Genomic DNA, 24,270 nt, shown 5'->3' with positions numbered 1-24,270 from the left:
ACTAGTCGGCTGCTCACAGAGGATTCAACACTTTGCATTGTTGTATAACATCTGGTTTATTATTTGAATGGTTTTATGCAGATGAAGCTGCAACAAGCACGTTATCTCTACATGCAATGACAATAACATGCACAAAATTAACATACTTTAATGAATTGCACATTATGTACCAGTACGACAGCGGATTAATCGATCAGAATGAAATTGAAAATTGCGCGAACTTATTCCCTGAACTCTGACTGATGGCGAAGGCTCATCAGAAACCAGACGGTGGTGTGTTTTTAATGAAAGCAGTAAAGTTTCAAGGAGCTTTTGCTTGTAATAAAAAGACCATCAAAAGTGAGTGAGATCCAGTTTCAGTGTTCCCGGCATCGTCTACTAATTTTCACACGTTTAGAGCTCTCTTCTTGTCCCCGAGGAACACGTGCCACTTGGGCCACTGCAGCCTGGAGCTCTGGGTGCAGTCTCCGGTGTCGGTGCAGGTGTAGCCGGTGGGGCAGCAGTGCATCATGTCGCTGCAACACACCGCCTGTAGGAGGAAGAGCAGGGATGTAACACTGACACCTGGTGGTGGAACCAACAATCTGCGATTACATGTTACTAATTAGCAGCAAATTACAAGTACTCATTCTTTCTGCTTTTATTCGATTTACTTTTGCTCGGATTGCATTTTCTTTAAATTTTAACCTTAGTTTTGTCTTGGTTTTTCTGTCGTCCTGTATCTTTTGTTTTGTTAAGCAAAGACCAGCTCTCATTTATTATGTTGTCTCCTTCCAGTGTTTTATTATGAGTTAGTTTAATGTTGTAGCTTTACATCATCAATGTACTAAAGCAAATTAACTTAATTACTTTAAAAAGATAAGATGTCACCCTCATAGAGAGAGAAACTGTAACATGTTAACCAATGAGCTTAGAGCTGCTGGTTGGTTAGTTTTATCACGTCGGACCTGCTAACCAGCTGCCTGCAAGTTTGAGCTTGTTTCGTACATTAGGAGACGGACAGCAGCCCCACGTAGTGGCCGACATTTTGCAGCAGGTTTCTCCATCCGGACAGCTGGTCTTATCGTCACATGGGACGTCTCCGTGCTTCGGGGGTGTGAGCGCTGGTCTGTGGTCAGGCAGAAACACCGGTGTCAGCGGGATGCTCTCCAGCTGCAGCATGATGAGCTTCTGGCAGGAGTTGGAGGCGATGTTGCAGGTGTAACCCTGCGGGCAGCAGTGCTCCTTATCCGGGCAGCACACAGCCTGCAGACAGCAGCAAGGGTTAGGACACATCAGTGAGGGTTAGTGGACAGGTCAGCGAGGGTTAGGACACATCAGCGAGGGTTAGGACACATCAGCGAGGGTTAGTGGACAGGTCAGCGAGGGTTAGGACACATCAGCGAGGGTTAGTGGACAGGTCAGCGAGGGTTAGGACACATCAGCGAGGGTTAGGACACATCAGCGAGGGTTAGTGGACAGGTCAGCGAGGGTTAGGACACAGCAGCGAGGGTTAGGACACATCAGCGAGGGTTAGGACACAGCAGCGAGGGTTAGGACACATCAGCGAGGGTTAGGACACAGCAGCGAGGGTTAGTGGACAGGTCAGCAGACCGGACTGGGTCGATAGTGGGCAGACAGCAGTGAGGGTTAGTGGACAGGTCAGCAGACCGGACAGGGCTGATAGTGGACAGACAGACCCGATAGTGTGCTGATATTGTGCTCACATGTTCCAGCGGGCAGCAGCCCCACTCGCCCGTCGCCAGCTGGCAGCAGGTGGTGTGATCAGGACACTGGTTGCCCTCGTCGCACTGAACGGCGTCGGGCTCGGCCCGGGTCCTGGTGCTGGCGGGGAGCTTGGTGTACCAGGGAATCACCACTTCCCCTTTGGTACATGTGGCCTGGCCCTCGATGCACTGGTAGTGGGTGGGACAACAGTGGTTTCCATCGGCGCAGCACACCGCCTGTGTGGAGTGAGACAGGAAGTGCTACTTTCACATGATCACATCCTTTTTTCAGGTTCTTCTTTCTGGTTAAACTGAGATTAGATGAATCTGTTCATTGTGATAACTCGTGATAACCAGTGACTGTGGAATATAACGGAGGAGACTGTACTGCAGAAGAGGAACTATTTCACCAAACAACACTAAAGTCACGTCGGCAGAAATTGATGCCACTCAGTTGTTTGCAGTGTCATCTGACACCTGGTGGTTTTTACCAAATAACTCATCTGGCAACTTAAATGCTGAGATGTTAATGTTGATCAACAGAAGCTCGACACTTTAAGGCTTTTTCCCCCTTTCTTACTTTCCGGTTTCATATTACTTTTCCTATTTCCGTGTGACTTTTTATTTTTATGGACAATGATTTCTTGCTTTGAAACAATTTAATTTAATTTCCAAATAGTAATCAGGTCAGTTTAGTTTATTTGATTGTTTAAATTCAAACTGAGGAGCCATTGCACGTTCTCCGGTGGTAACTCTCTTTAGGAGTGATGCCTTTTCACATTACACCTACATAATGATTTACTCCATTTTTAGTTAGCTATTGAAAGAAAAATGCCATTTGAAGGTTTTGCTGTAAGATTTGTCGCTTCTCTGCCTCATATTTAGCATTTATACACAGTATGTAAACATTAACTAACGGGTTTATAACTGTAATGCAGGTAGATATGTTTATAATTGTATTTTTATGGGCTTCACACAGACAACAAATGACAATACAGTAAAACAGTAATAATATGTCTTCGAGTGTCTTTGTATCTGCTTAAAACTACATTATAAGGTGTTTTTGACCATCATCACATGTTTGTAGATCCTAATCCGGGTGCCAGAGGAGGTGAAGGTCTCACCTGAGGCAGCGGGCAGCAGCCCCACTGTTGGCTGGAGGTCATGAAGCAGCAGGTGGTGGACTGAGGGCAGCTGGTCTGGCTGTCACACTGAATGTCCTCATTGGGCGACGGTGTTGGCTCCGTGCTCATGGTCGGAGGCGGTTGGGTGGCGGTGGCCGCCGTGGTGGGCTGCACTGTAGAGAACGCGGGCGTCTTCGGCTGCATGAACGTGGAGCCCGCGGCGCTGTCGCAGCTGAGCTTGGCCAGGTCACAGGTGGTGCCGGCGGGGCAGCAGTGTTCGTGGTCGTCGCAACAAACCGCCTTTTTCAACAAAAGGGACAGAGCAGGAAATTATGTGACTTTTAAGAATAGTTCAGTGTTTTGGAAAATAAGCTTCTTTGTTTTCTTGCAGAGACAAAGATAAGAAGATTCACACCAGTTTTATGTCTGTACGGTGAATATGAAGCTACAGCCAGCTAGCTTAGCTTAGCACAGATACAGGCAACAAACATAACAATTCCACCGACCAGCGCCTCTAAAGCTCTAAAACATATCAACACGTTACATCTTCTGTTTTTGTTCTAAATCTCTATGACAACCTGTTTCCAGTCTTTGTGCTAAGCTAGGTTAGCTCTTTATGCTAACCGTGGCTACCCGGCTACTGGTGGTAGATTCATATTTACTGCAGTTTCAATAAAAGTGGTATCAACTTCTCGTCTAACTCTCAGCAAGAAAGTGAACAAGAAATTCACATTTTTACAACATTGTGTTATCCATTAATTTAACATAAAAATGTGCCACGTTGTCAAAACAATTAGCACATCTAATGGGTCCATTGATGCCTTGTGATGGTAAGCTTCTGCCAGCCAGTCAAGTTGCAGACTTACCTTCATGTTTATCATTTTATTCTATTGGACATTTGTGGGAAATTGTCATAATGAGCAAATAAATTGTTGAGTTAAGGCCAAAAATGTGTTTTCTGAGGTCACAGCAAACCTTTGTGTGCACCAAATTCTAATCAGTTCAACGTTGAGTTCAAGTGGACGCCTGTGCCAAATTTTGAAGGAAGTTCCCTCCCACCATTCCTGAGTTTACCACGTTAGTGAGGACGGACAGCAAAACTCCCCTGTGTGCACGTTGCTATTAACCTGAGGGAAAGGACAGCAGGCCCAGTCGCCCGTCTTGGTCTTGCAGCAGGTGGTGCCGTCGGGACAAGCGTGGGTGGGGTCACATGTAACGTTCCCCTCCTGGGCGCCCTGCCTGGGGATCGTGGGGACCTTCGCCACCCACGGCATGGACCGTTGGTCTGCGTCGCAGGTCTGAGCGGGCAGGTTACATGTCGTATCTTTCGGGCAGCAGTGAGTTAAATCGTCACAACAGACGGCCTGATGGGAAGGATGGAAAAAAACACAATTAATGCAAAACCTTTAACGTAAAAAGTCAGACTGAGTGTAAAAAAAAAAGGTGGTACCTCTGGGAGAGGACAGCAATTCCAGCTGCCCGCATCGTTTTTACAGCATGTGAATCCGTCTTGACAAGCAACTTTGTCATCACAGGGCACGTCGGAGGCTGAAACCAAACAGCACATTAATGAGAGACTCTGGAATCTTGTATGACAAATCATGTTTTCATTAGTTTGGACATTTCTGAATGGAAAACACAACGTAAAAAATAAAAATAATAAAACGAGTGGTATTAAAAATATTGATTTAACATTTGAATGTCAACGTGACTGTGTGTTGAATTGTATATTAATTATTATATACTTAAATGTTTGTGGACTCTTGGAAGATTAGCAGACGAGTTAAAAGAAAATTAAGATCAAATTTGTGACAGAACTGCTTATTGTCTTGAGTTGATAAGTTAATAACTGTATAGTGTAGTTATAATAATCTGAAAGGAAACAGCAGTGAGGCGGATCTGCTGAAATGTATACCTTTAACTATCAGAAACTACTTTGTGGTGAATCACAAACTCCTGCATCTGGTGTCATTATGTGCATATCTAACAATACGGACTGTGTGTGTGTGTGCATGATTCCCACCCTCAGGTGCCTTCGTAGCAGCCGATACTTCCTGTTCTGTAGGAGGAACTGTTTTCACTGTGGTGACTTCGGGGGATTTTTCTGTGCAGCCAGCAGCAACTGTCTTTGCAGTGACTTGTTCACCTTCTGAAAGTGGAAACACACACACGCACACACAATCGGACTTGTACAATGATTAATCAGAACGAGGAAGTAAGTTTCCCAGCAAGACAAAAAAAACAACTCTGACCATTCTGGTTCTCCCAGTCTGCTCTAGTCCTCGCCGGGAGTTTGGCCCACATCGGCGTTGCCTTTTTGGTCGACGAGGAAATACATTTATCGTGTTCAACGTCACACGTGCTCCCTTCGGGACAGCAGTGCGTCTTGTCCTCGCAGCACACGGCCTGCGTGACGTGATAAGATGGCGTAAAGTCACGATAACCGGACACACGCAAATCCAGTTTGACTTTTTTATTAATTGATGATCTCAATTCTACTAGTTTGGCCTGGCGTCTAGTAGCGCCTAGAATGGAAAAGCTCGGATGTGTCGTACCTTTGGCAGTGGACAGCATTCCCACTTTCCGTCTGGGTTTTCACAGCAGGTGGCTCCATCCGGACACTCTGACACGTGGTCCGGGCACAGAACCGTAGTCACCAGCTCTGCAACGGCATAACGGAAACCTTTAAACACGGGCCTCTGATATATTTATGGGCCTTGAGATGAAAAACCTGAGAATGTAACATTGGAGAAATCTGAAAGATAGATATCGTTTTGTTTTAATTCCCTAGCCCAGCGTCACCAAGACTTCTCCAAGCAAAGTAGCAGTACTATCTCCAAAAGTCGCTTAATCTGGCTAGAAAGTCACCGTAACACTGACAGCTCCTCACAGTTATCATTATGCAGCAAAGCTTAAGTGCTAAAGAACAAATAACATTTACACCTTAAAAACAGCTGTAAATCTGCTCCAGATACGTACAGAAACCTAAAACATACGTCCTGTAATTCTTGACATATTCTTGGTGATAGCAATCTGATTTTTTATTTTGTGTGAAAATGAAATAACTGATTTCTGATTTGTGATCTATAACGTTAGTGACCTAAGTTGAACACTGTATTTAATAGCAAAAAAAAAACAAATATTATTTTTGTGTCATCATTCATTTAAAGGGAGGATATTTTGCCTTATGGTTGAACAGGAGAGGCACGAGACTGGAGCCTTGCGGAACTCCGCAGGCTATTTTCGGCAATTGACAAAAAGTAGTTCCCATCTTGCAGACAGGATTCACACCAGTTTATCACTATGCTAAAAAAAAGTCCCAGACAGTTTCCAGACTGTCCAGTACGACGGTGTATTAGGGCCACTGTCGAAAAAAAAGAAGAAGCAGAGCCAAGAGCCAAGAGAGGTGGGCAATATTCTGAGATTAAGAGTTAGCATCGTAACCTACCGCTAGCTTAGCCAAACCACCTAATCAACAAACACCCATAAGATAACAATTTGGCTCATATAATTAGAAAGATAAAAGCGACATTCATGGGAAGTTAGCTAGCATAAATGCCGGTTGTTAGCATCTTAATAAACTAGCAAATTTGCTAGTTTTAAAGTTGCAAATTTGCCATCTTAAAACTAGCAAATGGGCCACTTTAAACTAGCAAATTTGCGAATTTTAATCTCAGAATATTGCCCACCTCTCTCGGCTCCGTTTTTTTTCCGACAGTGGCCCTACGCCGTGGTCGTTCAGTGATATGTTGTGTATGAGCCTACCGTTTTTGATGCAGGAGCGGCTGTGAGCGCTGCACTGGTGTCCCTCGGGACAGCAGTGTTTCCCATCAGAGCAGGGGACGCCCTGTCGGGGGGTCAGGAAGGTCAACAGGTCAGTTCAACGTAATGGTTTCTATCTGCAACACATTGTTGATTGTTGCCATAAAGCAACAATCCAGCAGATAACTTGAAAGCAAAAAAACACAGGAAACTGCCGCCTGCCTGCAGCTGCAGTTCGATTTTCAAATCCCCCAGAATAGCAGAAATCACTTAGTGAAGTGAGAACACTTTGTTAATCAAACAGCAAAGATCGTCCTTGTGACAGGAAGTATCAGAAATAACACATGCAGTCATAATATCACCAGTATCACCATCCTTTCATTTCCTTTTTTTTTTAAAACTTGATTTTCATTTTTGTTTGTCACTTCAATGACAGCGTAGCAAAATACAAATGTTAGGACCTTTTTTGTTTCTCCCGATACGTGTAGTGTTGTTTGACCTATATGTTATAGTGATGTCTAAAATACCACATGTGATATCGGTGTCGGACGAGGCTGGAATACCTTAGCGAGGGGACAGCAGCCAAACTTCCTCAAGGCCCTCAGGCAGGAAAACTCAGCCGGGCACCGCGACTGGTCGGGACAGACGTTGTCGTCGTCCTCCCCCCTGTAGGACTTGATCATCCTGAAGGACTGCAGGGGCACACGGTGGGAAAGGGGGAGGGCCCTCGTCAAACCCGGCCACTAAGCATCTTAAATGATGAAAGCGGTCTGTGATTCTTACTTTGGAGAGTCCGGGCTGATCGGCTGCAGCTCGGTCGGCCCAGGGGACGGCGGCGCCGGTGGCGTTCAAACACCCAGACGCTGCTGCGTCGCAGACGGTTCCTGCAGGACAGCAGTGGGTGTGATCCCCGCAGCACTCGGCCTACAAGCAGCGGCAGTGAGGTCACTTTGACTACCAAAGTCAGAAAGTGGCTATCACACTTGTCTGAATGAGGCCTGAGCTTTTTATCTGACTCATAAAGCAGTTAAACACTAGAGAGCGAGAATAAGCGCCTTCATTTCTTTTTATTTCAGAGTACGAGAGAACGCTTATCTCATAATTGCATTTAACTACGCGATGGACAAAGTATGCTGGTGCAGTGGAAGTAGTATAACTTTACTGAGGTTTATCTTGTGAAGAGGTGAAACGCATTGTGCTGCCCGACCACAGAGGGCGTTAAGGTGATTTTATTACTTTAACATGACAGAAAAAAGGTCGAAAACTTCAGGGTGTACGCCGGGATCAACGAACTAAATGTATTCTTTCAGCTTTCATTATTTTAATAATTCACCTAAATTAATTTGGACTTTAATACATTTAAATGATTAAATGAGTGCTTGAAAGCACATCAAATTGTTCAGTCAAGGCTAACACTTGTTATCTTGACTAGCTCGTGTTCGGTTTTCTTTGCAATTATACGTTGAAATTACAAGAAAAGATGTTTTGCATGACGTAATAACTGTCAATAACTCATTTTAACAGCATTTGGCTTAATATGCATAACTTCATGTTGGCCTTGCAGGGCCATCTGCACAAACCGACTTAAGAAACACCTGCAGGTTACACATCCATGAGGAGTTTCCATGGAGATAAAACACATTTTAAACTAAGACAACCCGGGTATAAATTGATGCAAAAACCATGTTCACACAGCGTAGAAATCAGTGAAGTGTTGGAAGAAGCAGAGTATCAGTTTGTCATGTTTTCACTGTCGAAACTTTGAAGCTACTTATGGGGAAATTTCGAATGATGAAACTCTGGTGCAATGCCAATGGAGAAGGCTGACTTTACATCCTAGCCTCACATGATTGTGTGTCATCTACCTGATCGAAGGGGCAGCATTCATAGCCGTCGACCGGGTCGCTGCAGCAGGTTTGACCTTCTTCACATCGCCCTCCATCAGGACACTCATCAGCACCGGCCAGAGCCAGGAGAGCCCAACAGATCGCAACCCACCTCTGCATCTGTAGACATATAAATATATATATATATATATATATACTACGAGTCAGGTTTCAGTAAGAATCAAATATTTTGAATGATCCAACAGGATAAAACAGATCAGCACATTGTTATACTGTTTCAGGGGTACAAGAAACATCTCCGTTTCCAGATGAACATGCTTCCTACGATAGAAGAAATTGAGCAGTACTTTACTAGCTGTTTGGCTGTTGTTCTAGAAAGCCTCCGATGCGTAGTCCACGGATCGCCAGCCTATGCACATGCCCTAGACTACCAAACACCAGCACAATAAGCTGGTGTTTGTAGCCCAGATTCTCAATGGTGGATATCAATGATACCTTCTTAGAATAGTAAGAGTCTTCCATAAACAGATCAAATGCACATGATACCTCGAATAGCCTAACATTTCTGGAATTGTGAGATATGATGATAATATCAGGTGTGTTTGGCATTCCTAAAAAAGTGTTTGCAGGTGAGTTAAACCATTCATTTTGTACAGTAGTGTGTTTGAAAATTGTTTCATCTGCTACACAGGGAATCTGAGCAGCAATAAGGTCCACAAGTCTTTGTGTCTGGCAATGTAGAGTCCTTTAAATGATGGGCAACTGTTCATGATGTGGGCTACTGACTCCAGGTGTTGAGGGGAGTCGTGTAGCATACAGAGGGGTGAATGGGTGGACGGGAACCACAGTTCCACTATAGGAGTCGTAGGAAAAGTGAAAGGTGTGCATATTGAAATCCCCCTCTCCACTCAGAAATAACACTTTTGCATTCACTTGTAATATAAACCATCCTCATGTTCATGTTTAGTGTTTTCCAAACCCTTTAAATTCAAAACATCACTGAGTCATATCACCAGCTCTGTCTTCATCTATTTCCTGAAAGTGTTATAGATTATTTGTTCCTGTTTTTTCGTCTAGCAGTGGATAAGCAAGGACCCACTTTCAGTTTCATTTAGCACGCAAATTAGAAATCAAACATGCTTTGTCTAAAAAAAAAAACCTCTATTCAGAATAAACTGTGCAGGTTTAACAGCAGCAGGGGGGTTATCATTACCAACGAAAATATTAAAACCATAATCTTAAACTTTGAAGTAGCAGATACTGTATATGTGCGTGACTATTAGTTACCTAATACTTGTCAGAGTGTGAAAGCATAGAAGAAGTTCACCTCAATCTTACCTTGGTAAAGGATGATTGAAGAGCTGTTGTGAGTAGTCAGGTGTTTCACAAGTGTCTCGCCAATAAAGCGCGGAAATTATAGAAGTGCAGGTCTTGAACACACCCCCAAAAGGGTGTGTGTGTGTGTGTGTGTGTGTGTGTGAGAGAGAGAGAGAGAGAGAGAGAGAGAGAGAGAGAGAGAGAGAGAGAAAGAGAGAGAGAGAGAGAGAGAGAGAGAGAGAGAGAGAGAGGGGGGAGGGGGGGGTCCATGAATGCATTGCAGCGCTCTTTTTTATGTAATGCTGCTGGTAAATGAATGAAGTTCAAATAAAAAACTTGTTTACATGCGACAGCTGCTGCGGCGCAGCACAGTGAGGTATCCGCTAGGGGGCGTCAGAGCCGCAGCTACATCGGTGGCGAATGGGGCCACGTATCCCTGACTGCAGTGAGCGGGGCCTGACAGTTTCACCGCTGATCTCCAAAACATCTATCACCAACAACTAGCACGTCCATCGCGTCGCGAGGACTTGTGACGTCTAGGCTACGTTCTGTGAACTTCGCGCCCGCCCCCATCTGAGAGAGAACGGCGACGTAACCTAAAAAAAACAACATGTCACCCGCAATGGAGAACCCGAAGAAGAAACAGCAGCAGCGCGACAGAGTGGCGTAACGTTAGCACTTTAACGTCGCTAACGTCCGACTGAAATGGGCGAAGGCGCGCCTCTGTTTCTCAACTGGCCAACAGCTAAAGTATAGAGGTGAGTAACGTTAGCTCATGTAACATTACTAGCTAATTTAGCGTTAGCTAGCTTAGCTTAGCCGGCTAGCTAGCTGTCACTGGCACGCTGACAGTTAGCTATTAGCTAAGGGTACATGAGAAATGTACATGACATAACGCCATTCATCTTGTTTGTTTAATTAGCCTGTTGATTTATCGGGCGTATCACAGGTCACAGCTAACGTTAGCTCTGTGGTATCCTAGCACCATGATATATATATATATATATATATATGATATGATGAATGAGGCTTCTTCTTGCAGCGTTGTAATGTAGGTGAAGGACGAGGAGATCCCACACACTCTTTGTTTGTTTGTTTGTTTTGAAAGCCTGTTTGGCAAAGTAGCTTATTGGCCAGAAAACCACCAGGCCTCTGACTGTCTCATTAAAAGTGTAGTAATAGTCTCATCAAGGGGGGCATGTTATTAAATGTGTTTGCATAGTGTATCTTTTTTTTTTTAGAAACAAAACATTTTAATAACAGCATTTCTTGTTAATTGCATTTTGTTCCATTTCAATATTTAATGTTAAGTGTCAGTTAGCAGTTACGTCAGGAGGTGAGGCTCTCTCATGCACATTGTAGATAAGCTATCATCATGTCCTCTTTCTGACAGCTACGCCTCGACTCACCCAGCCGTGGTAATCTAGCAGTTTTATGGACATCTCTGAAGGACTTACAGTCGTATAAATTCCTTTTTTTCCCCTTTTCTTTAACTCTGTTTTTTGTTGCCGTGACACTTACTTGGAGCATCTCAGGAGGAACAGCTTTGTGACGTAACAGGACACAGACTCGCAGTGTTATTAGAGTTTGATGGGTTACAGGACATCGTGTTCTCACTGTGAAGGTTTTTGTTGTTGTTTTGGTCTTGACAGGCGGGCAGGATGGCAGAACGGTCGGCCAGCGGCTCCGTGGCTGCGATCTCTCCACTGCAGCAGATGTTGGCTTCTGGCACCGGAGCCCTGCTCACGTCGATTTTTGGTGAGATTATGGAAACAAGCATTCTGTCCACATGTTCTTATAGGTGTACTTTTCTTTTTTTAGATTCAGGTGTATTAGACTGAATTAGTTTCAACTAGATGCTCGGTGTATATCTGTGAATAATGTGAATTAACTTGTTTACAGTCACACCGCTGGATGTTGTGAAGATCAGGCTGCAGGCTCAAAGAACGCCGTTCCACCAAGGTAAGATGAGTCTTTAACGTAGGAAAGGAAACACTAACTTTAAGCTTTAATAGCTGCGTGTGAGTGCCTTTTCTAACACCAATGTATCTGTCCCTCTCTGTCTTCCTCTGCCTTTCATCTGTCCTGCTGTGTGCTTTGTTTTGTAGCTTTAGCCTGTGAATCTGCTCCGTGGGGTGGCATCATCCGCCCTTCCAAGTGTAAGTATCTGACCCTCCGTCCGTCGCTGCATGCTGAAGCAGCTTTCTTTGTGTGCGGGGCCACATGCTCGACGAGCAAACCTGCCGATGAAAACAAGAATAACCACGTCATGCAAATAGATCTTTTTTTCTGTCAGCTTAGGTGTGAATGTGTATGCTTCATTTCCTGGCCTTCAGTCCTATATGTTAGTTGTGGCTGCAGTTTTGTTCCTAGTTTTGTTCTTCATTCTGGTAGAGATTCTACAATTTGTAGAAACAAAGCGGTTAATATGTTCCCGAACTACACCACAGTAGTTAATATTCAACCTTTAGGCATGATCCTGTTCCAGTCTTGTGTTTTTGTTTAAAGAGTGTAAAACCTGTAGGAGCAGCTTTTGTTAGTTTACTTTTCTTTTTTTTCAACAGTCGTATCTTAAATAAACTCTAAATAAACACGCTAACTAAGCAGAGACGAGGCGGGCGGCCCTGATGTTATCATCTGAGTGACTCTGTGGTCATTGCCATCGCATGTACCATTACTCAGCTTTCTCTCCGCTGTCATGATTAATAGGGGTGTAACGGTACACAAAAATCTCGGTTCGGTACGTACCTCGGTTTTGAGGTCACGGTTCGGTTCATTTTCGGTACAGTAAGAAAACAAAATGCAAAATATAAATGTGCTAGTTGTACATTACTTTTGTGCTTTTAACAGTAGGAACATGCACTGGAGCTAGAATGCTGCTCAAAAATATAAATACAAGTATTTAAAATATTTATTTAAAAAATAAAAATAAACAAAAATAACAGACTGTTTCTTTAAAAAAAATCTTTTCTCCATCTGATGTGCAAAATTGAACAGGGCAGGGAGAGGCTGTTTAAACGCGGTGGGGAGCTGCGTTTGCACTAACGTTACGCTCGTCTTTCTCCTCGTTGTAGCGATGTTCACGTGGGGGTGGTGCCGTTTCAAATGCGTCAACAGGTTTGACGTGTTGCCAGAAACATACCCGACCTCACATGAACAATGTCGGCAAACCGCTTTGCCGAAGTGTTCCCAAACGGGAGACCTTAGCTGCGTTTCAATAACAGGTTGAGTCGCCCTCGCTCACTTGCCCTAAGCACTTGCCCTCGGGGGAATCCCCGCCGCCATCTTAAGGGCTGTTCCATTTCCCTGAACAGCTGAAGTGAACTCCGTGAGATCGACCCTTGAAGGCTGAGTGATCGAGTGAACAACGATGGCCACTTCAGAGCTGTATATCACCCACAATGCATTGCAGTGGTGCACGAAAAATATGTCCATGCGGTGGCGATAATGAACCTCAAACACCAGTGTCTGCTGTCTATTCACCACCAAGGAAGAAGAAGAAAGAAGAAAATGAATTAAATTTAATTCATTTTCTTAAATTGTGCAGTTAGACTGTCTGTTGCAGAGTTATGGCAGAGCCCACCGTTTACAAGTGTAAGTATATAAGCAGCCGTATTGCCATCAAGCGTAGAATACGTCTTCGTCTCAATGAAATGAGTCTCCGCATATTCTGTGTAATTTGGAATAGGCAGTATAGCGCTATTCCAACAACGTGTGGTTGATCCATGATTGTCTGGGCTGTTAGTGAACGAGGGCAGGTGTGTTCCATTTACCTCTTTCACTCCTCCGCCCACTTTCCCTCCGCCCTCCAAGTGGCCTCCGTGTGACGTCATAGCAAGGGCTGAGGGCAAGTGAGCGAGGGCGACTCAAAGGCTGCGTTTCAATAACAGTTTGAGTCGCCCTCGCTCACTTGCCCTCAGCACTTGCCCTCGGGGGAATCCCCGCCGCCATCTTAAGGGCTGTTCCATTTCCCTGAACAGCTGAAGTGAACTCCGTGAGATCGACCCTTGAGGGCTGAGTGATCGAGTGAACAACGATGGCCACTTCAGAGCTGTATATCACCCACAATGCATTGCAGTGGTGCACGAAAAATATGTCCATGCGGTGGCGATAATGAACCTCAAACACCATTGTCTGCTGTCTATTCACCACCAAGGAAGAAGAAGAAAGTAGAATTCAATTTAATTCATTTTCTTAAATTGTGCAATTAGACTGTCTGTTGCAGAGTTATGGCAGAGCCCACCGTTTACAAGTGTAAGTATATAAGCCGATGTATTGCCATCAAGCGTAGAATACGTCTTCGTCTCAATGAAATGAGTCTCCACATATTTTGTGTAATTTGGAATAGGCAGTATAGCGCTACTCCAACAACGTGTGGTTGATCCATGATTGTCTGGGCTGTTAGTGAACGAGGGCAGGTGAGTTCCATTTACCTCTTTCACTCCTCCGCCCACTTTCCCTCCGCCCTCCAAGTGGCCTCCGTGTGACGTCATAGCAAGGGCTTAGGGCAAGTGAGCGAGGGCGACTCAAACCGTTATTGAAACGCAGCCAAACTGTTTTTGAAACGCAGCCCTTAATGTCGCGGGAGGGTCCTCCAACTCTGGCTTGTTGCCAACGCTAGCGGCATTAGCCATGACGTCCGCTACTACTGCTGTTTGTGTCGCGGTGTGCGCAACTGCGCATGTGCGGCTGCAGCACGCTCCACAAATGCGGTCCTCTACTTAATATGTCCGTATGGAAACTCGTTCGGTACGCCTCCGTTCCGAACCGAGCACCCCGTACCGAAACGTTCAATACAAATACATGTACCGTTACACCCCTAATGATTAACTGTAACTCTGTTTAGAACACATGGAAACTTAGCAGATTACCTACTGTTTAACAGGTTTTTAAGTTGACCACCGGTTGTTTGTTCCTTCATAGGGAAATGTTTCCTGTATTGTAACGGGCTGATGGATCACATCTACGTGTGTCAGAATGGAACCAGTTGCACCAGCTGGTACAAAACACCGACGCATTTCAGTGGGACACTCGTGAGTACATGTAAACCAGCGGATTTGCTTTGCCATTTTTGCACCAAAATCAAAATATGTATGTTTATTCCATAGGATGCTTTTGTGAAAATCACTCGACACGAAGGATTCAGGTCTTTGTGGAGCGGACTGCCTCCGACACTGTGAGTTTCTTACTTCTTTCTTACCTTCTTAGTCATCAAGAAAATGTTTAAAATACTTGTATTCAGTTTTTGATGAGAAAAATACTGATGATAGATGTTTTATTTCATATTTAGTATTTTCAAATGTCTTCTTCTTTGAGTTCCAAGTGTCTCCTCTGTAAACGTAATATTTTCTGAATGGAAACAACATTTAGATTCTCTCTTAAAGCCACTCCAAGTTTGTGTTTTCCAAACATTAACACTGACGTCTGTGTGTCTGTGTGTGTGTGTAGGGTTATGGCTGTCCCCGCCACAGTCATCTACTTCACCTGCTACGACCAGCTGCGGGACTTCCTGAGATACGGTCTGGGTTTCCAGGGCAACCACATCCCTCTCGTAGCAGGGGGTCTGGCCAGATGTAAGTCCGCTTGAAGCACACGGATATCCTGACTGTGATGTCTCAGTGAGTGTTTGACACCGTGTGTGTGTGGGTGTGTTTCTCAGTGGGGGCCGTGACGGTGATCAGCCCACTGGAGCTTGTCCGGACCAAGATGCAGTCCCGCCGGCTGTCCTACGGCGAGCTGCGAGTGTGTATACGCTCGGCTGTGGCTCAGGACGGGCTGCTGTCTCTGTGGAGGGGCTGGGGACCTACCGTCCTCAGGGACGTTCCCTTCTCTGGTGAGAGCAGCACCCCAGGGTGCAATGTGTAGTGATACCTGGATCACTGATGGTGACATTTCAGAGGGGTTTGTTACAACGATAACAAATCTGGCTGTAAAACTGTTGCTTCAAAAACAATCTTCCATAGAAACTCCTGCAGCATTGTTTCAACCATCATCAGATCACAGCTAAAGACTGTTATCATTCAAATCAACTGTATGATTGTCATATTTTTACTAAAAATGTATCTACTACTAGACAGACAGACAATGAAGCAGTTATCGCTTGCGTTCAAGAGCCAGCTTTCAGGCTTACAGAAAACATCTGTCACTCTTTTGCCACTGCCACTCAACAGAAACTCGTCCTGGTGACATATTTACACTAGTCAAGTCAATTTCAATGTCCAGACATCCTCTGTCCTTACACCTCCCATTCAGAGGAGGAAAAAACCCTCAAAATGTCCCTTTTAACAGGGAAAATCACACAGTAACTTGTCACGGCGCTGGCTGTTTAGGAGAGCGTAAGCTAATTACAGCAAAGTGGAGCAAAGCAGCGACTCAGCAGATGAACCCTCCCTGTCTGTGTGTCTCTGCAGCTTTATACTGGTTTAACTACGAGCTGCTGAAGGCCCGGCTGTGCACACGGAACGGCGTGAATCAGGCCAACTTCTCCATCAGCTTCACTGCAGGAGCCGTCTCCGGAGCCGTAAGTACTCGCCGTTGATGGACCGACACACCTGTCTCGCGTGGCAACCAGTTAACACACTCACTGCAGCCTGCAGTTCAGCATGTCACTGCTGCGTAGTATCTATTCTGATGCTCGTTGTGATGAATGAAACGTTCCTAATAAAACTACATGAAATAATAATCATAATATAATATATAGATAATAATAATCAGACCCACATTCACACTGAGATGTTTCTGTGCCGTTAATTAAGCAGCTTCCTCCCAGATGTGACGCTTGTCCTTCACACACATTCGACATCTAAACAGTTCCTGTACTCGACTGTTTCTGTTGTAGATCGCTGCCATCCTGACGCTGCCGTTTGACGTGGTGAAGACCCGGAGGCAGATCCAGCTGGGAGAGATGGACACGCTGGGAGGTGTGCGTTCTCGTGTGCGTTCTCGCGTGCGTTCTCGCGTGTGTTCTCGCGTGTTTGTGTTCTAAACAATGATTTATTCCCATTTCCAAAGCTTCCGTAAAGAGAACCGCGTCCACGTTGCACATAATGAAGGAGATCTGGGCAGAGATGGGCTACAGGGGCCTTTTTGCAGGTACAAACAAACTATCTTTATATTATTAGGTTTTAAACCTCTCTTTCAACGGTTCTGTTGCACCAAAATTTAAAACTCCAACGTGATCCGGCATCAACCAAACACAGCAATGAGAAAAATGCCGTTGTATTTGGCTAGCAAACAATATATCCTAAGGATTAAGGATTATGAATTACTCCAGACAGACACATCTTTAATTTATTTATTTTATTTTATTTCAGCAGGCATTTCCATATTGATGAACCTATAAATTGTCATGAATAAACATGGATTTACTGCTTTGTTTAAAACCTGGATTTACTCATTATAAACCTAGTTTGCTAACCTCTGATTAGAAGTCATCTTGGCTTGAATTAGTCCTTGTCAGTCCGGACTGTGTGCCGTTTCTGTGCTGGGACCACGTTTGTGACCAGGTTTGTGTGGTCCCCAGGTTTCATGCCCAGAGTGATCAAAGTGGCCCCGGCCTGTGCTGTGATGATAAGCACCTATGAGTTCGGAAAGGCCTTCTTCCAAAAGATGAACCTCGATGGATAACGACCTGGATCCTGAAGCAGACATTGCTATCGGGGTTAAACACAAGCTGGAGGACCAGATGGGCCTGAAGAAGAAGAAGAAGAAGAGGAGGAGGATTTACCCTCAAACCCCTTACATCCCTGAACACCAACAGGCCTGCAGGCCGAGTGACACTCTGGATTGATTATTTGAAGTAAACTTGTATCTTAAAATAAGACGCTGTTTGATCAGTGAGGGGACAATCACACATTTCCAAATGATAAATCTGGTGGTGCAAAATCCAAAACCCTCTGTAGGGCTGGAACGCCGTCAGCTACCCGAGTCACAGGAAAATGTTCTCATTCCCACAGTTGCCCGAGACCAACTGCATGCTGCGTACAGCTGGCTTCACTTCAGGATCCAGATCCTCTGCTCCACCCTGCTTTAGCTCGACTCTGAATCCTGCAGCAGGAAAGCATGACGACATCTGAATCAATGATCTGTTTGGTAGATTCAAACATCTGGAGCACTTTCAACTGAAATCTGAGAGATGTTTTTATGTTGGTTGAATGTATGCCTTGTTTCTGTTCTCATGACGGATATATGACACATAGACTTTATAACACTCGTCATATATATATATATATATATATATATATATATATATAGACACACACACACACACAGGTACACACGTGAACTCTGACCTCTGTTTTCATTGGTGCATGAATTTAGCATTTCATGGCGATGATTATATTACAGGAATACATGAACCCTTGAGTACAATTTTTCTGTGGAAAATCACAGATTTAAGGATAAAGAAAACACAAGAGGCTTCCTAAACGTAAAACAGGAAATGGAACAACACCTCAAAACTTGTTACAACACTGGATCATAAAACAAGATATATCTGCCTTAACCTGTAAGGTGTTAATGTGTCTCCCCTTTTTTTATTTTAAGGAATGACATTGTAATAAATGTTAAAAAAGCTTGACTTTTATTCAGTGATTTATTCTGTATTTAGGATTGTACATTAGTCATGATTGAGAAGGGCTTTTTATTATAGGACCACAAAGTAAGAAAAATACACCGTACAAATTCCAAAATGTGTATTTTATCGTTTAAAAACACAATTTCAAAGATAGTTTTCCACCTCATTTACATTTAGGTCATTTAGCAGACGCTTTTGTCCAAAGCGACTTACAATAAGTACATTTGTCAAAAGAAGGAAACAAAGAAACCACAACGTATCATTGCCGATAAAGTAAGAGCTAAAAATAGAACAAGTGTTAGGTCCTGGTCTGAGTAAAGTAGTACCTTAAGAGCAACAGTGCTACGATCAGAGTGCTATAGGTAAGGGTGTTTCTTTTGGGGGGGGGTGTTAGTGGGTCATGCTGTGTAGAGTCGAGGTGAAGTCTGAACAGGTGAGTCTTGAGCCTTTTCCAGAAGACGGCAGTGACTCAGCTGTCCTGACATTAGTCGGGAGTTCGTTCCACCACTGAGGACCAGAACAGAGAAGAGTCTGGACTTTGCTGAGCGACATTTGTTTGATTTCAGCGATGGTGGTACCAGCTGGCATGAGGTTTGACCAGTGTTTGAAGGTACACAATATGGTTTTATTATAAATTGATTAAAAATCAAGACACAAGATGTAACGTATTTTGAAACAGAAATTAATAATAAAAAAAAAATTGTCTTCTGTTGCACGTTCCAAGTCGCAGCTTAAATATTTGTTATTTCTATGAGCATGTAAGTGTCTTGTATCTGGATGATTTGTAATGTCAAACAGCGACATCTAGTGTCTGCAAAATTTAATCCAAACGGGGGGATGGGTCTGAGGAGAGTACCATTGAATCTCGCGATATTTTCTGCCTATATATACGAGCGTTTGCCCCTCGGTAGTTCTCTTTCTATCGGATTGGAGACGAAATGGTGAGCTTCCTCTTCTTGCTGCTGGCGCCGTAAAAAGGAATCTGTTTGACATCTGAGGCATCCGTTGTAGTTTACTTATTTCATCCACAAATATTACTTTTATATACGTTGTTTCATTAGTGTGTGAAAGAATTCTTGTTATTTAAGTGTTTTTTACGACGGGATTCACGCCTAACCATGCCGGCAACTCAGGATCCAAAATGGCAGCGTGACATAGGCCGAAGCTTGTAATTCATTATATAAATGTGTTTCTAAAACATAATGTATTTACTTTGATCCAGTTTGTTTGAAACTGGGATACAAAGCTAAGCGATGTCTTATTTTTAGTAAGTTTTGAAAGCTAAGAGTGTTAAGCTAGCTTTTCCACTAGCGCGGTTAACTCCCGCGTCCTCGCAATTAACGCCAAGTCAGCTGCAAGTTACTTCTCTTTTATTACATTGATCAACTTAACTAACGTGCACAACTAGTCACGTCCACGACGCCATTATATGCGTCACCTGCTGCAAGTAGCTTCATGTTGCATCGTGGTTAGCTCGCAATGTTGCTAAGCTAACTAACTTATTTTTTCCGTTTCAGTCTCACCGTAAGTTTTCGGCTCCGCGCCACGGATCCCTGGGCTTTCTGCCCCGCAAGAGGAGTCGTCGTCACCGCGGTAAGGCAAAGAGCTTCCCCAAGGATGACCCCAGCAAGCCCGTGCACCTGACCGCCTTCCTGGGCTACAAGGCCGGCATGACCCACATCGTCCGCGAGGTCGACAGACCTGGCTCAAGTGAGTAGGGACTCCAGTGATTGCATGGGTTTAAAGTGAGGGCCTGCATGTGGATACGTGTTGGGCATTAATTGCCAATTTGTTTTGTTCTGCCTATGATGAGCCTCTCGACGGGCGGACATAATGGGTTTATAGCCCTTGCTGAATGTCGAGCACTGAGCAGTCTATACTGTGATGTAGTGATCAAGTGATTCCTGTATATGTAGGGTCATATATACAAACACACTTTTTTTTTTTTCTGCAGAGGTGAACAAGAAGGAAGTGGTCGAGGCCGTGACCATTGTGGAGACTCCTCCCATGATTGTGGTCGGCGTGGTGGGCTACGTCAACACCCCACGTGGCCTTCGCTCCTTCAAGACCATCTTCGCTGAGCACGTCAGTGACGAGTGCAAGCGCCGCTTCTACAAGAACTGGTGAGACGCTGCAAAATAATCAGTTATAGAAGCAGGTGTTAGTTGCCCAGTGGACATGATAAAAGACCCTTTTCTGTTTTCACTGAGTGAGTCTAACATTGCGGTGGCCTTCTGTGGCAGCTCCTCTCAGGCGCCCTGTGCCCTGATGAGCTCCGGGCTCCTCTGGCCAGTGGAAAGTGCTTCTTAGAAACTGTGCCATGAGCCGAAATCTCCAGCTGATTCAGCCCCACCCCTAATCCACACGGAGGGGGGGAAGGGCGAGCAGCTATGCGCTGTGTTCTTCCGCTGGCCCCTCAGGGGGTTATGAAGGACCAGTGCCAACCTATGTCCTCTCTGCACTGCGTGCTCAGGTACAAGTCCAAGAAGAAGGCCTTCACCAAGTACTGCAAGAAGTGGCAGGATGATGAAGGCAAGAAGCAGCTGGAGAAGGACTTTGCCTCCATGAAGAAGTACTGCCAGGTGGTCCGCATCATCACCCACACACAGGTTAGTGTTTTCATAGATTACTCATTGAGGTCGTGTAGTTTGTCAGTGATGAATCCACGGATCTAGCGTCAGGCATGGCGCCCGACATATATGAGGATACCTTCCATGCTGCCTTCCTTCTGAGACTCTGCAGCCACACATGTCCCTGTAAATGGGTCCTCTGCTGTTCTGACTTGCGTTTTGGTTTCTGTGCAGATGCGTCTGCTGCCCCTGAGGCAGAAGAAGTCTCACCTGATGGAGGTGCAGCTGAATGGCGGCAGCATCTCCGACAAGGTGGACTGGGCCCGCGAGAAGCTGGAGCAGGCCGTTCCCGTCAACACTGTGTTCACCCAGGACGAGATGATCGACGTCATCGGCATCACCAAGGGTCACGGATACAAGGGTACGGTCGGGTTTGAGTTAATGATTTGTTGCTATTGCATAAGATGAAGCCGAACTCTAAACATCTCCCGTCTTCCCAGGTGTCACCAGCCGTTGGCACACAAAGAAATTACCCCGCAAGACCCATCGTGGTCTGCGTAAGGTGGCCTGTATCGGAGCCTGGCATCCCGCCCGCGTGGCCTTCTCCGTGGCCCGCGCTGGTCAGAAGGGATACCACCACCGTACAGAGATCAACAAGAAGATCTACAAGATCGGCCAGGGCTTCCACACGAAAGACGGCAAGCTGGTGAAGAACAACGCCTCCACGGAGTACGATCTGTCCAACAAGAGCATCAACCCCCTGGTACGTGACTGCTATCCAACCTGTACTTTTAGTTGAAGCAGAACCTTTGACTGACTTTTATCATTATTATTAAAGGGAGGATTCGTCCACTACGGAGATGTGACCAACGACTTTGTCATGGTGAAGGGGTGCGTTGTTGGGACCAAGAAGAGGGTCCTGACTCTGCGCAAGGTGAGTCCACATTGTAGTAGTTTTGCCACTTTGACATGTCTGGCATGTATTTAATTTTCTCGTCTTTCTAAATTGATCCTCGACATGACTCTTAACTTTTGGACCTTGAATGTCTCCGCCAGTCTCTGTTGGTGCAGTCCAGCCGCCGTGCCTTGGAGAAGATCGACCTCAAGTTCATCGACACCACCTCAAAGTTCGGCCACGGCCGCTTCCAGACCGTGGAGGAGAAGAAGGCGTTCATGGTAAGACTTCGCACCAGGAGTCCCATCTGTGTCTTCTGTTTCCGTGCACTGTTCGTAACCTGGTCTAGTCTCCAGTGTAGACTTGGGTTCCATTCCAGTGCAATATTAAACTTCATTGAGGCAGGGGAGCAGTACCCGTTTTGTGATTGCTCCCTGTTCACTCTCTGGGAACATCTTGCTGCTTGCGGTCAAACTCGGACTCGTGTCTGACGTACGACTGACCAGTCCTGTTTTCTGTCTCCTCACAGGGACCACTCAAGAAGGACCGTGTCATCAAGGAGGAGACTGCATAAAGTCCTCAAGTGTCTCTGCTGCATTGACTGCCATCATCACTGCTCTGCAGAGTTATTTAATAAAAAACGCAAACTCCAAAGAATGTGTCAAGTCGGCTTAATATCACTGATTTTCTATAGGGACTAATTAAGATGTGTGGGCTGAACTGGACTCGTAGTGGCTGTTGGCTCAGATGTTGGAGCTCATCTGGAGTCCTGGATAAACATTTAACTTCTAGGTTACAAACTCATCTGGGGAAACTTTCTTTTTTTTTTTTTTGCTGCAGTGACCTTAAAAACGAACAATCGCCAGTAAAAGTAAGATGAACGAATCCTCCTGAGGCACATCAACAATGTTAAGTAATGGCCCCAAATGTTTAGATTGCTCATTTTTAATTTGTGAGCACAAACGCTGAGATGGAGATTGACTGTGGGGCTGCAACATTACTTTGGTTAGTTTCTAAGATGAGACTCTTAAAAGGTGAAATGTTTGCAAATGGCAACAGCTGGCCCTTTTTTGTTTTGTCTGACCAGTTGAAATGAATCACTTTAGGTGCAATGAAGTGTGTCTTACTAGAGTTAATTTGAATAGTTTAAACTTTTATATGTAAACCGTTTCAGCTGGCACATAGTTAATAGTGCTACAACATGGCATGAAATAAGTACCCACAAGTACCTCAGCTCTGTGATGCACAGCCAGCTGATTTAGCCAACGTGGTGAGTTCTAACCGGCTCCATGTGTCCTTGAGCTGTCTGGTGATATGCTGACATCAGAACTTCCCAGCAGCCACAGTGGCGTAATTAAGCCCCCATGACATCATCTCTTCTGCCTGAACCTAAAAGCTGCTCTTCAGCAGGTAACGAGGAAGACGCCCCTGCATCATAATCAGCACTCGTAGCAGAAATATGGATTTCCTGAATGGGGATATTCAAGGTCAAGGAGGGAGGCACCAGACCATCGTCCTCTGTCGAGCAGCGTTTCAGGAGTTTAACACCAGCAAAGCAGAAAATCTCCTGTGAAATGAAGAAGCACGGACATGGAGACGGCCCTAGCTGTTACATCACAACCCACAGAGGCTTTGACCTCTGACCCCACTTCAAATCTCCCAAAAGGCCCTTCTTTTTCATAATGCCCCCCCCCCCCCAGCTAAATGTGTCCCGTTAACGGTGGCGTTAATTGCTCCCTCGTCTCCGTCCCAGCAGGTACTCTTTACGAGCCTGTGCAGTGTAACAAAACAATATGGTATAATGTCAATTAATAGCTATTTGTGCCTCCGTGGACATCTTCAAGGCCCCCAGCTGAAGACCTGATGGAGTCACTGACTCTACGTTTTCTTGTTTTCTTCCGTTTGTGTCTCATCATTGTCGTTCTGCATGTCTTTGAGGGTGTTTAGAGAATCCCTTGTGTTTATTTTTAGTCTGGTTGTTTTCCTTCACTCCAGTCATTCTGCATACATTTGTGGTAGTTTGGAGTCCTTTTGTTATCATCTCTGTTATCATTGAAGGTGGTTCTTGTCCTTTTTGTGGTCAGCTGTGTTTCTTTGTAGCACAGATTTTTTTGTAGTCGTACTGCAGCATTTTGTGGTAGTTTTGTAGTTGTAGTGCATCTAGTTGACCCGGTTCAGGAAGTCCAGCTCGCAAACTAATCTGAAGATGGGCAGAGTGCCCTTGAGCAAGACCCCCAACCCCAAATTGCTCCTGAAAGCCGGTCGGTGTGTGAATTTAAATTTGATGAGCAGGTTGTATGGCGGCTTTGTTCTCTCTCTCTCTCTCTCTCTCTCTCTCTCTCTGTGTGTGTGTGTGTGTGTGTGTGTGTGTGTGGCTATCCTGCGGTGGAACCTCCAGTCCGGTCCTGAGGTAGCAGCTGTTGCTGGTGGGGCCGCAGCCAGGCAACCAGAGTGCATGCTGGGACAGCAGTGGA

General features: G+C 45.0%; 3 protein-coding genes across 5 annotated transcripts; 2 read left to right on the top strand and 1 right to left on the bottom strand.

Annotated features, from left to right (window-relative positions):
* Positions 1 to 37: 37 nt before the first annotated feature.
* On the bottom strand, positions 38 to 9,903 carry grna (granulin a). The gene is made up of 14 exons (XM_084036267.1): positions 9,778 to 9,903; positions 8,458 to 8,598; positions 7,376 to 7,516; positions 7,156 to 7,284; positions 6,596 to 6,677; positions 5,386 to 5,492; positions 5,083 to 5,236; positions 4,854 to 4,979; positions 4,281 to 4,378; positions 3,958 to 4,194; positions 2,831 to 3,130; positions 1,707 to 1,943; positions 988 to 1,245; positions 38 to 529 (listed from the first exon to the last, which is right to left on the bottom strand). The coding sequence occupies exons 2-14, from the start codon at positions 8,596 to 8,598 to the stop codon at positions 386 to 388; spliced, it is 2,154 nt and encodes a 717-aa protein (XP_083892393.1). The 5' UTR covers positions 9,778 to 9,903; the 3' UTR covers positions 38 to 385.
* Positions 9,904 to 10,235: 332 nt separating this feature from the next.
* Positions 10,236 to 18,340, top strand: slc25a39 (solute carrier family 25 member 39). Of its 3 annotated transcripts, none has more exons than XM_084036275.1 (12): positions 10,243 to 10,514; positions 11,409 to 11,514; positions 11,659 to 11,718; positions 11,865 to 11,915; positions 14,680 to 14,789; positions 14,865 to 14,932; positions 15,205 to 15,329; positions 15,416 to 15,589; positions 16,167 to 16,276; positions 16,595 to 16,676; positions 16,768 to 16,848; positions 17,279 to 18,340. In XM_084036275.1, the coding sequence occupies exons 2-12, from the start codon at positions 11,418 to 11,420 to the stop codon at positions 17,380 to 17,382; spliced, it is 1,062 nt and encodes a 353-aa protein (XP_083892401.1). In that variant the 5' UTR covers positions 10,243 to 10,514; positions 11,409 to 11,417; the 3' UTR covers positions 17,383 to 18,340. The 3 variants fall into 3 exon arrangements, with proteins under 3 accessions (XP_083892402.1, XP_083892401.1, XP_083892400.1); XM_084036274.1 differs by having other exon boundaries at positions 11,394 to 11,514; XM_084036276.1 differs by lacking the exon at positions 11,865 to 11,915 and having other exon boundaries at positions 10,236 to 10,514; positions 11,394 to 11,514.
* Positions 18,341 to 19,229: 889 nt separating this feature from the next.
* Positions 19,230 to 22,453, top strand: rpl3 (ribosomal protein L3). Its single transcript, XM_084036270.1, has 9 exons — positions 19,230 to 19,272; positions 19,849 to 20,041; positions 20,286 to 20,454; positions 20,805 to 20,940; positions 21,136 to 21,322; positions 21,402 to 21,664; positions 21,740 to 21,835; positions 21,958 to 22,077; positions 22,326 to 22,453. The coding sequence occupies exons 1-9, from the start codon at positions 19,270 to 19,272 to the stop codon at positions 22,368 to 22,370; spliced, it is 1,212 nt and encodes a 403-aa protein (XP_083892396.1). The 5' UTR covers positions 19,230 to 19,269; the 3' UTR covers positions 22,371 to 22,453.
* The last annotated feature ends 1,817 nt before the right edge of the window (positions 22,454 to 24,270 follow it).

The sequence above is a fragment of the Eutrigla gurnardus genome, assembly GCF_963514095.1.
Source record: "Eutrigla gurnardus genome assembly, chromosome: 20".
In the NCBI taxonomy this organism is placed as follows: Eukaryota; Metazoa; Chordata; class Actinopteri; order Perciformes; family Triglidae; genus Eutrigla; species Eutrigla gurnardus.
This window is presented reverse-complemented; position numbering and strand designations above follow the sequence as displayed.

Bases quoted from the DNA above. Each gene is read 5' to 3' on its own strand.
- rpl3 (XM_084036270.1), top strand. The intron at 20,941-21,135 runs GTTAGTGTTTTC...GTTTCTGTGCAG, and splicing joins GCATCATCACCCACACACAG to ATGCGTCTGCTGCCCCTGAG. The intron at 21,836-21,957 runs GTGAGTCCACAT...TGTCTCCGCCAG, and splicing joins GGGTCCTGACTCTGCGCAAG to TCTCTGTTGGTGCAGTCCAG.
- slc25a39 (XM_084036275.1), top strand. From the start codon at position 11,418: ATGGCAGAACGGTCGGCCAGCGGCTCCGTGGCTGCGATCTCTCCACTG. The intron at 14,790-14,864 runs GTGAGTACATGT...TTTATTCCATAG, and splicing joins CGCATTTCAGTGGGACACTC to GATGCTTTTGTGAAAATCAC. The intron at 14,933-15,204 runs GTGAGTTTCTTA...GTGTGTGTGTAG, and splicing joins AGCGGACTGCCTCCGACACT to GGTTATGGCTGTCCCCGCCA.
- grna (XM_084036267.1), bottom strand. From the start codon at position 8,598: ATGCAGAGGTGGGTTGCGATCTGTTGGGCTCTCCTGGCTCTGGCCGGT. The intron at 6,678-7,155 runs GTATTCCAGCCT...ACCCCCCGACAG, and splicing joins GCTGCTGTCCCCTCGCTAAG to GGCGTCCCCTGCTCTGATGG. The intron at 530-987 runs GTACGAAACAAG...TTCCTCCTACAG, and splicing joins GCTGCTGTCCGTCTCCTAAT to GCGGTGTGTTGCAGCGACAT.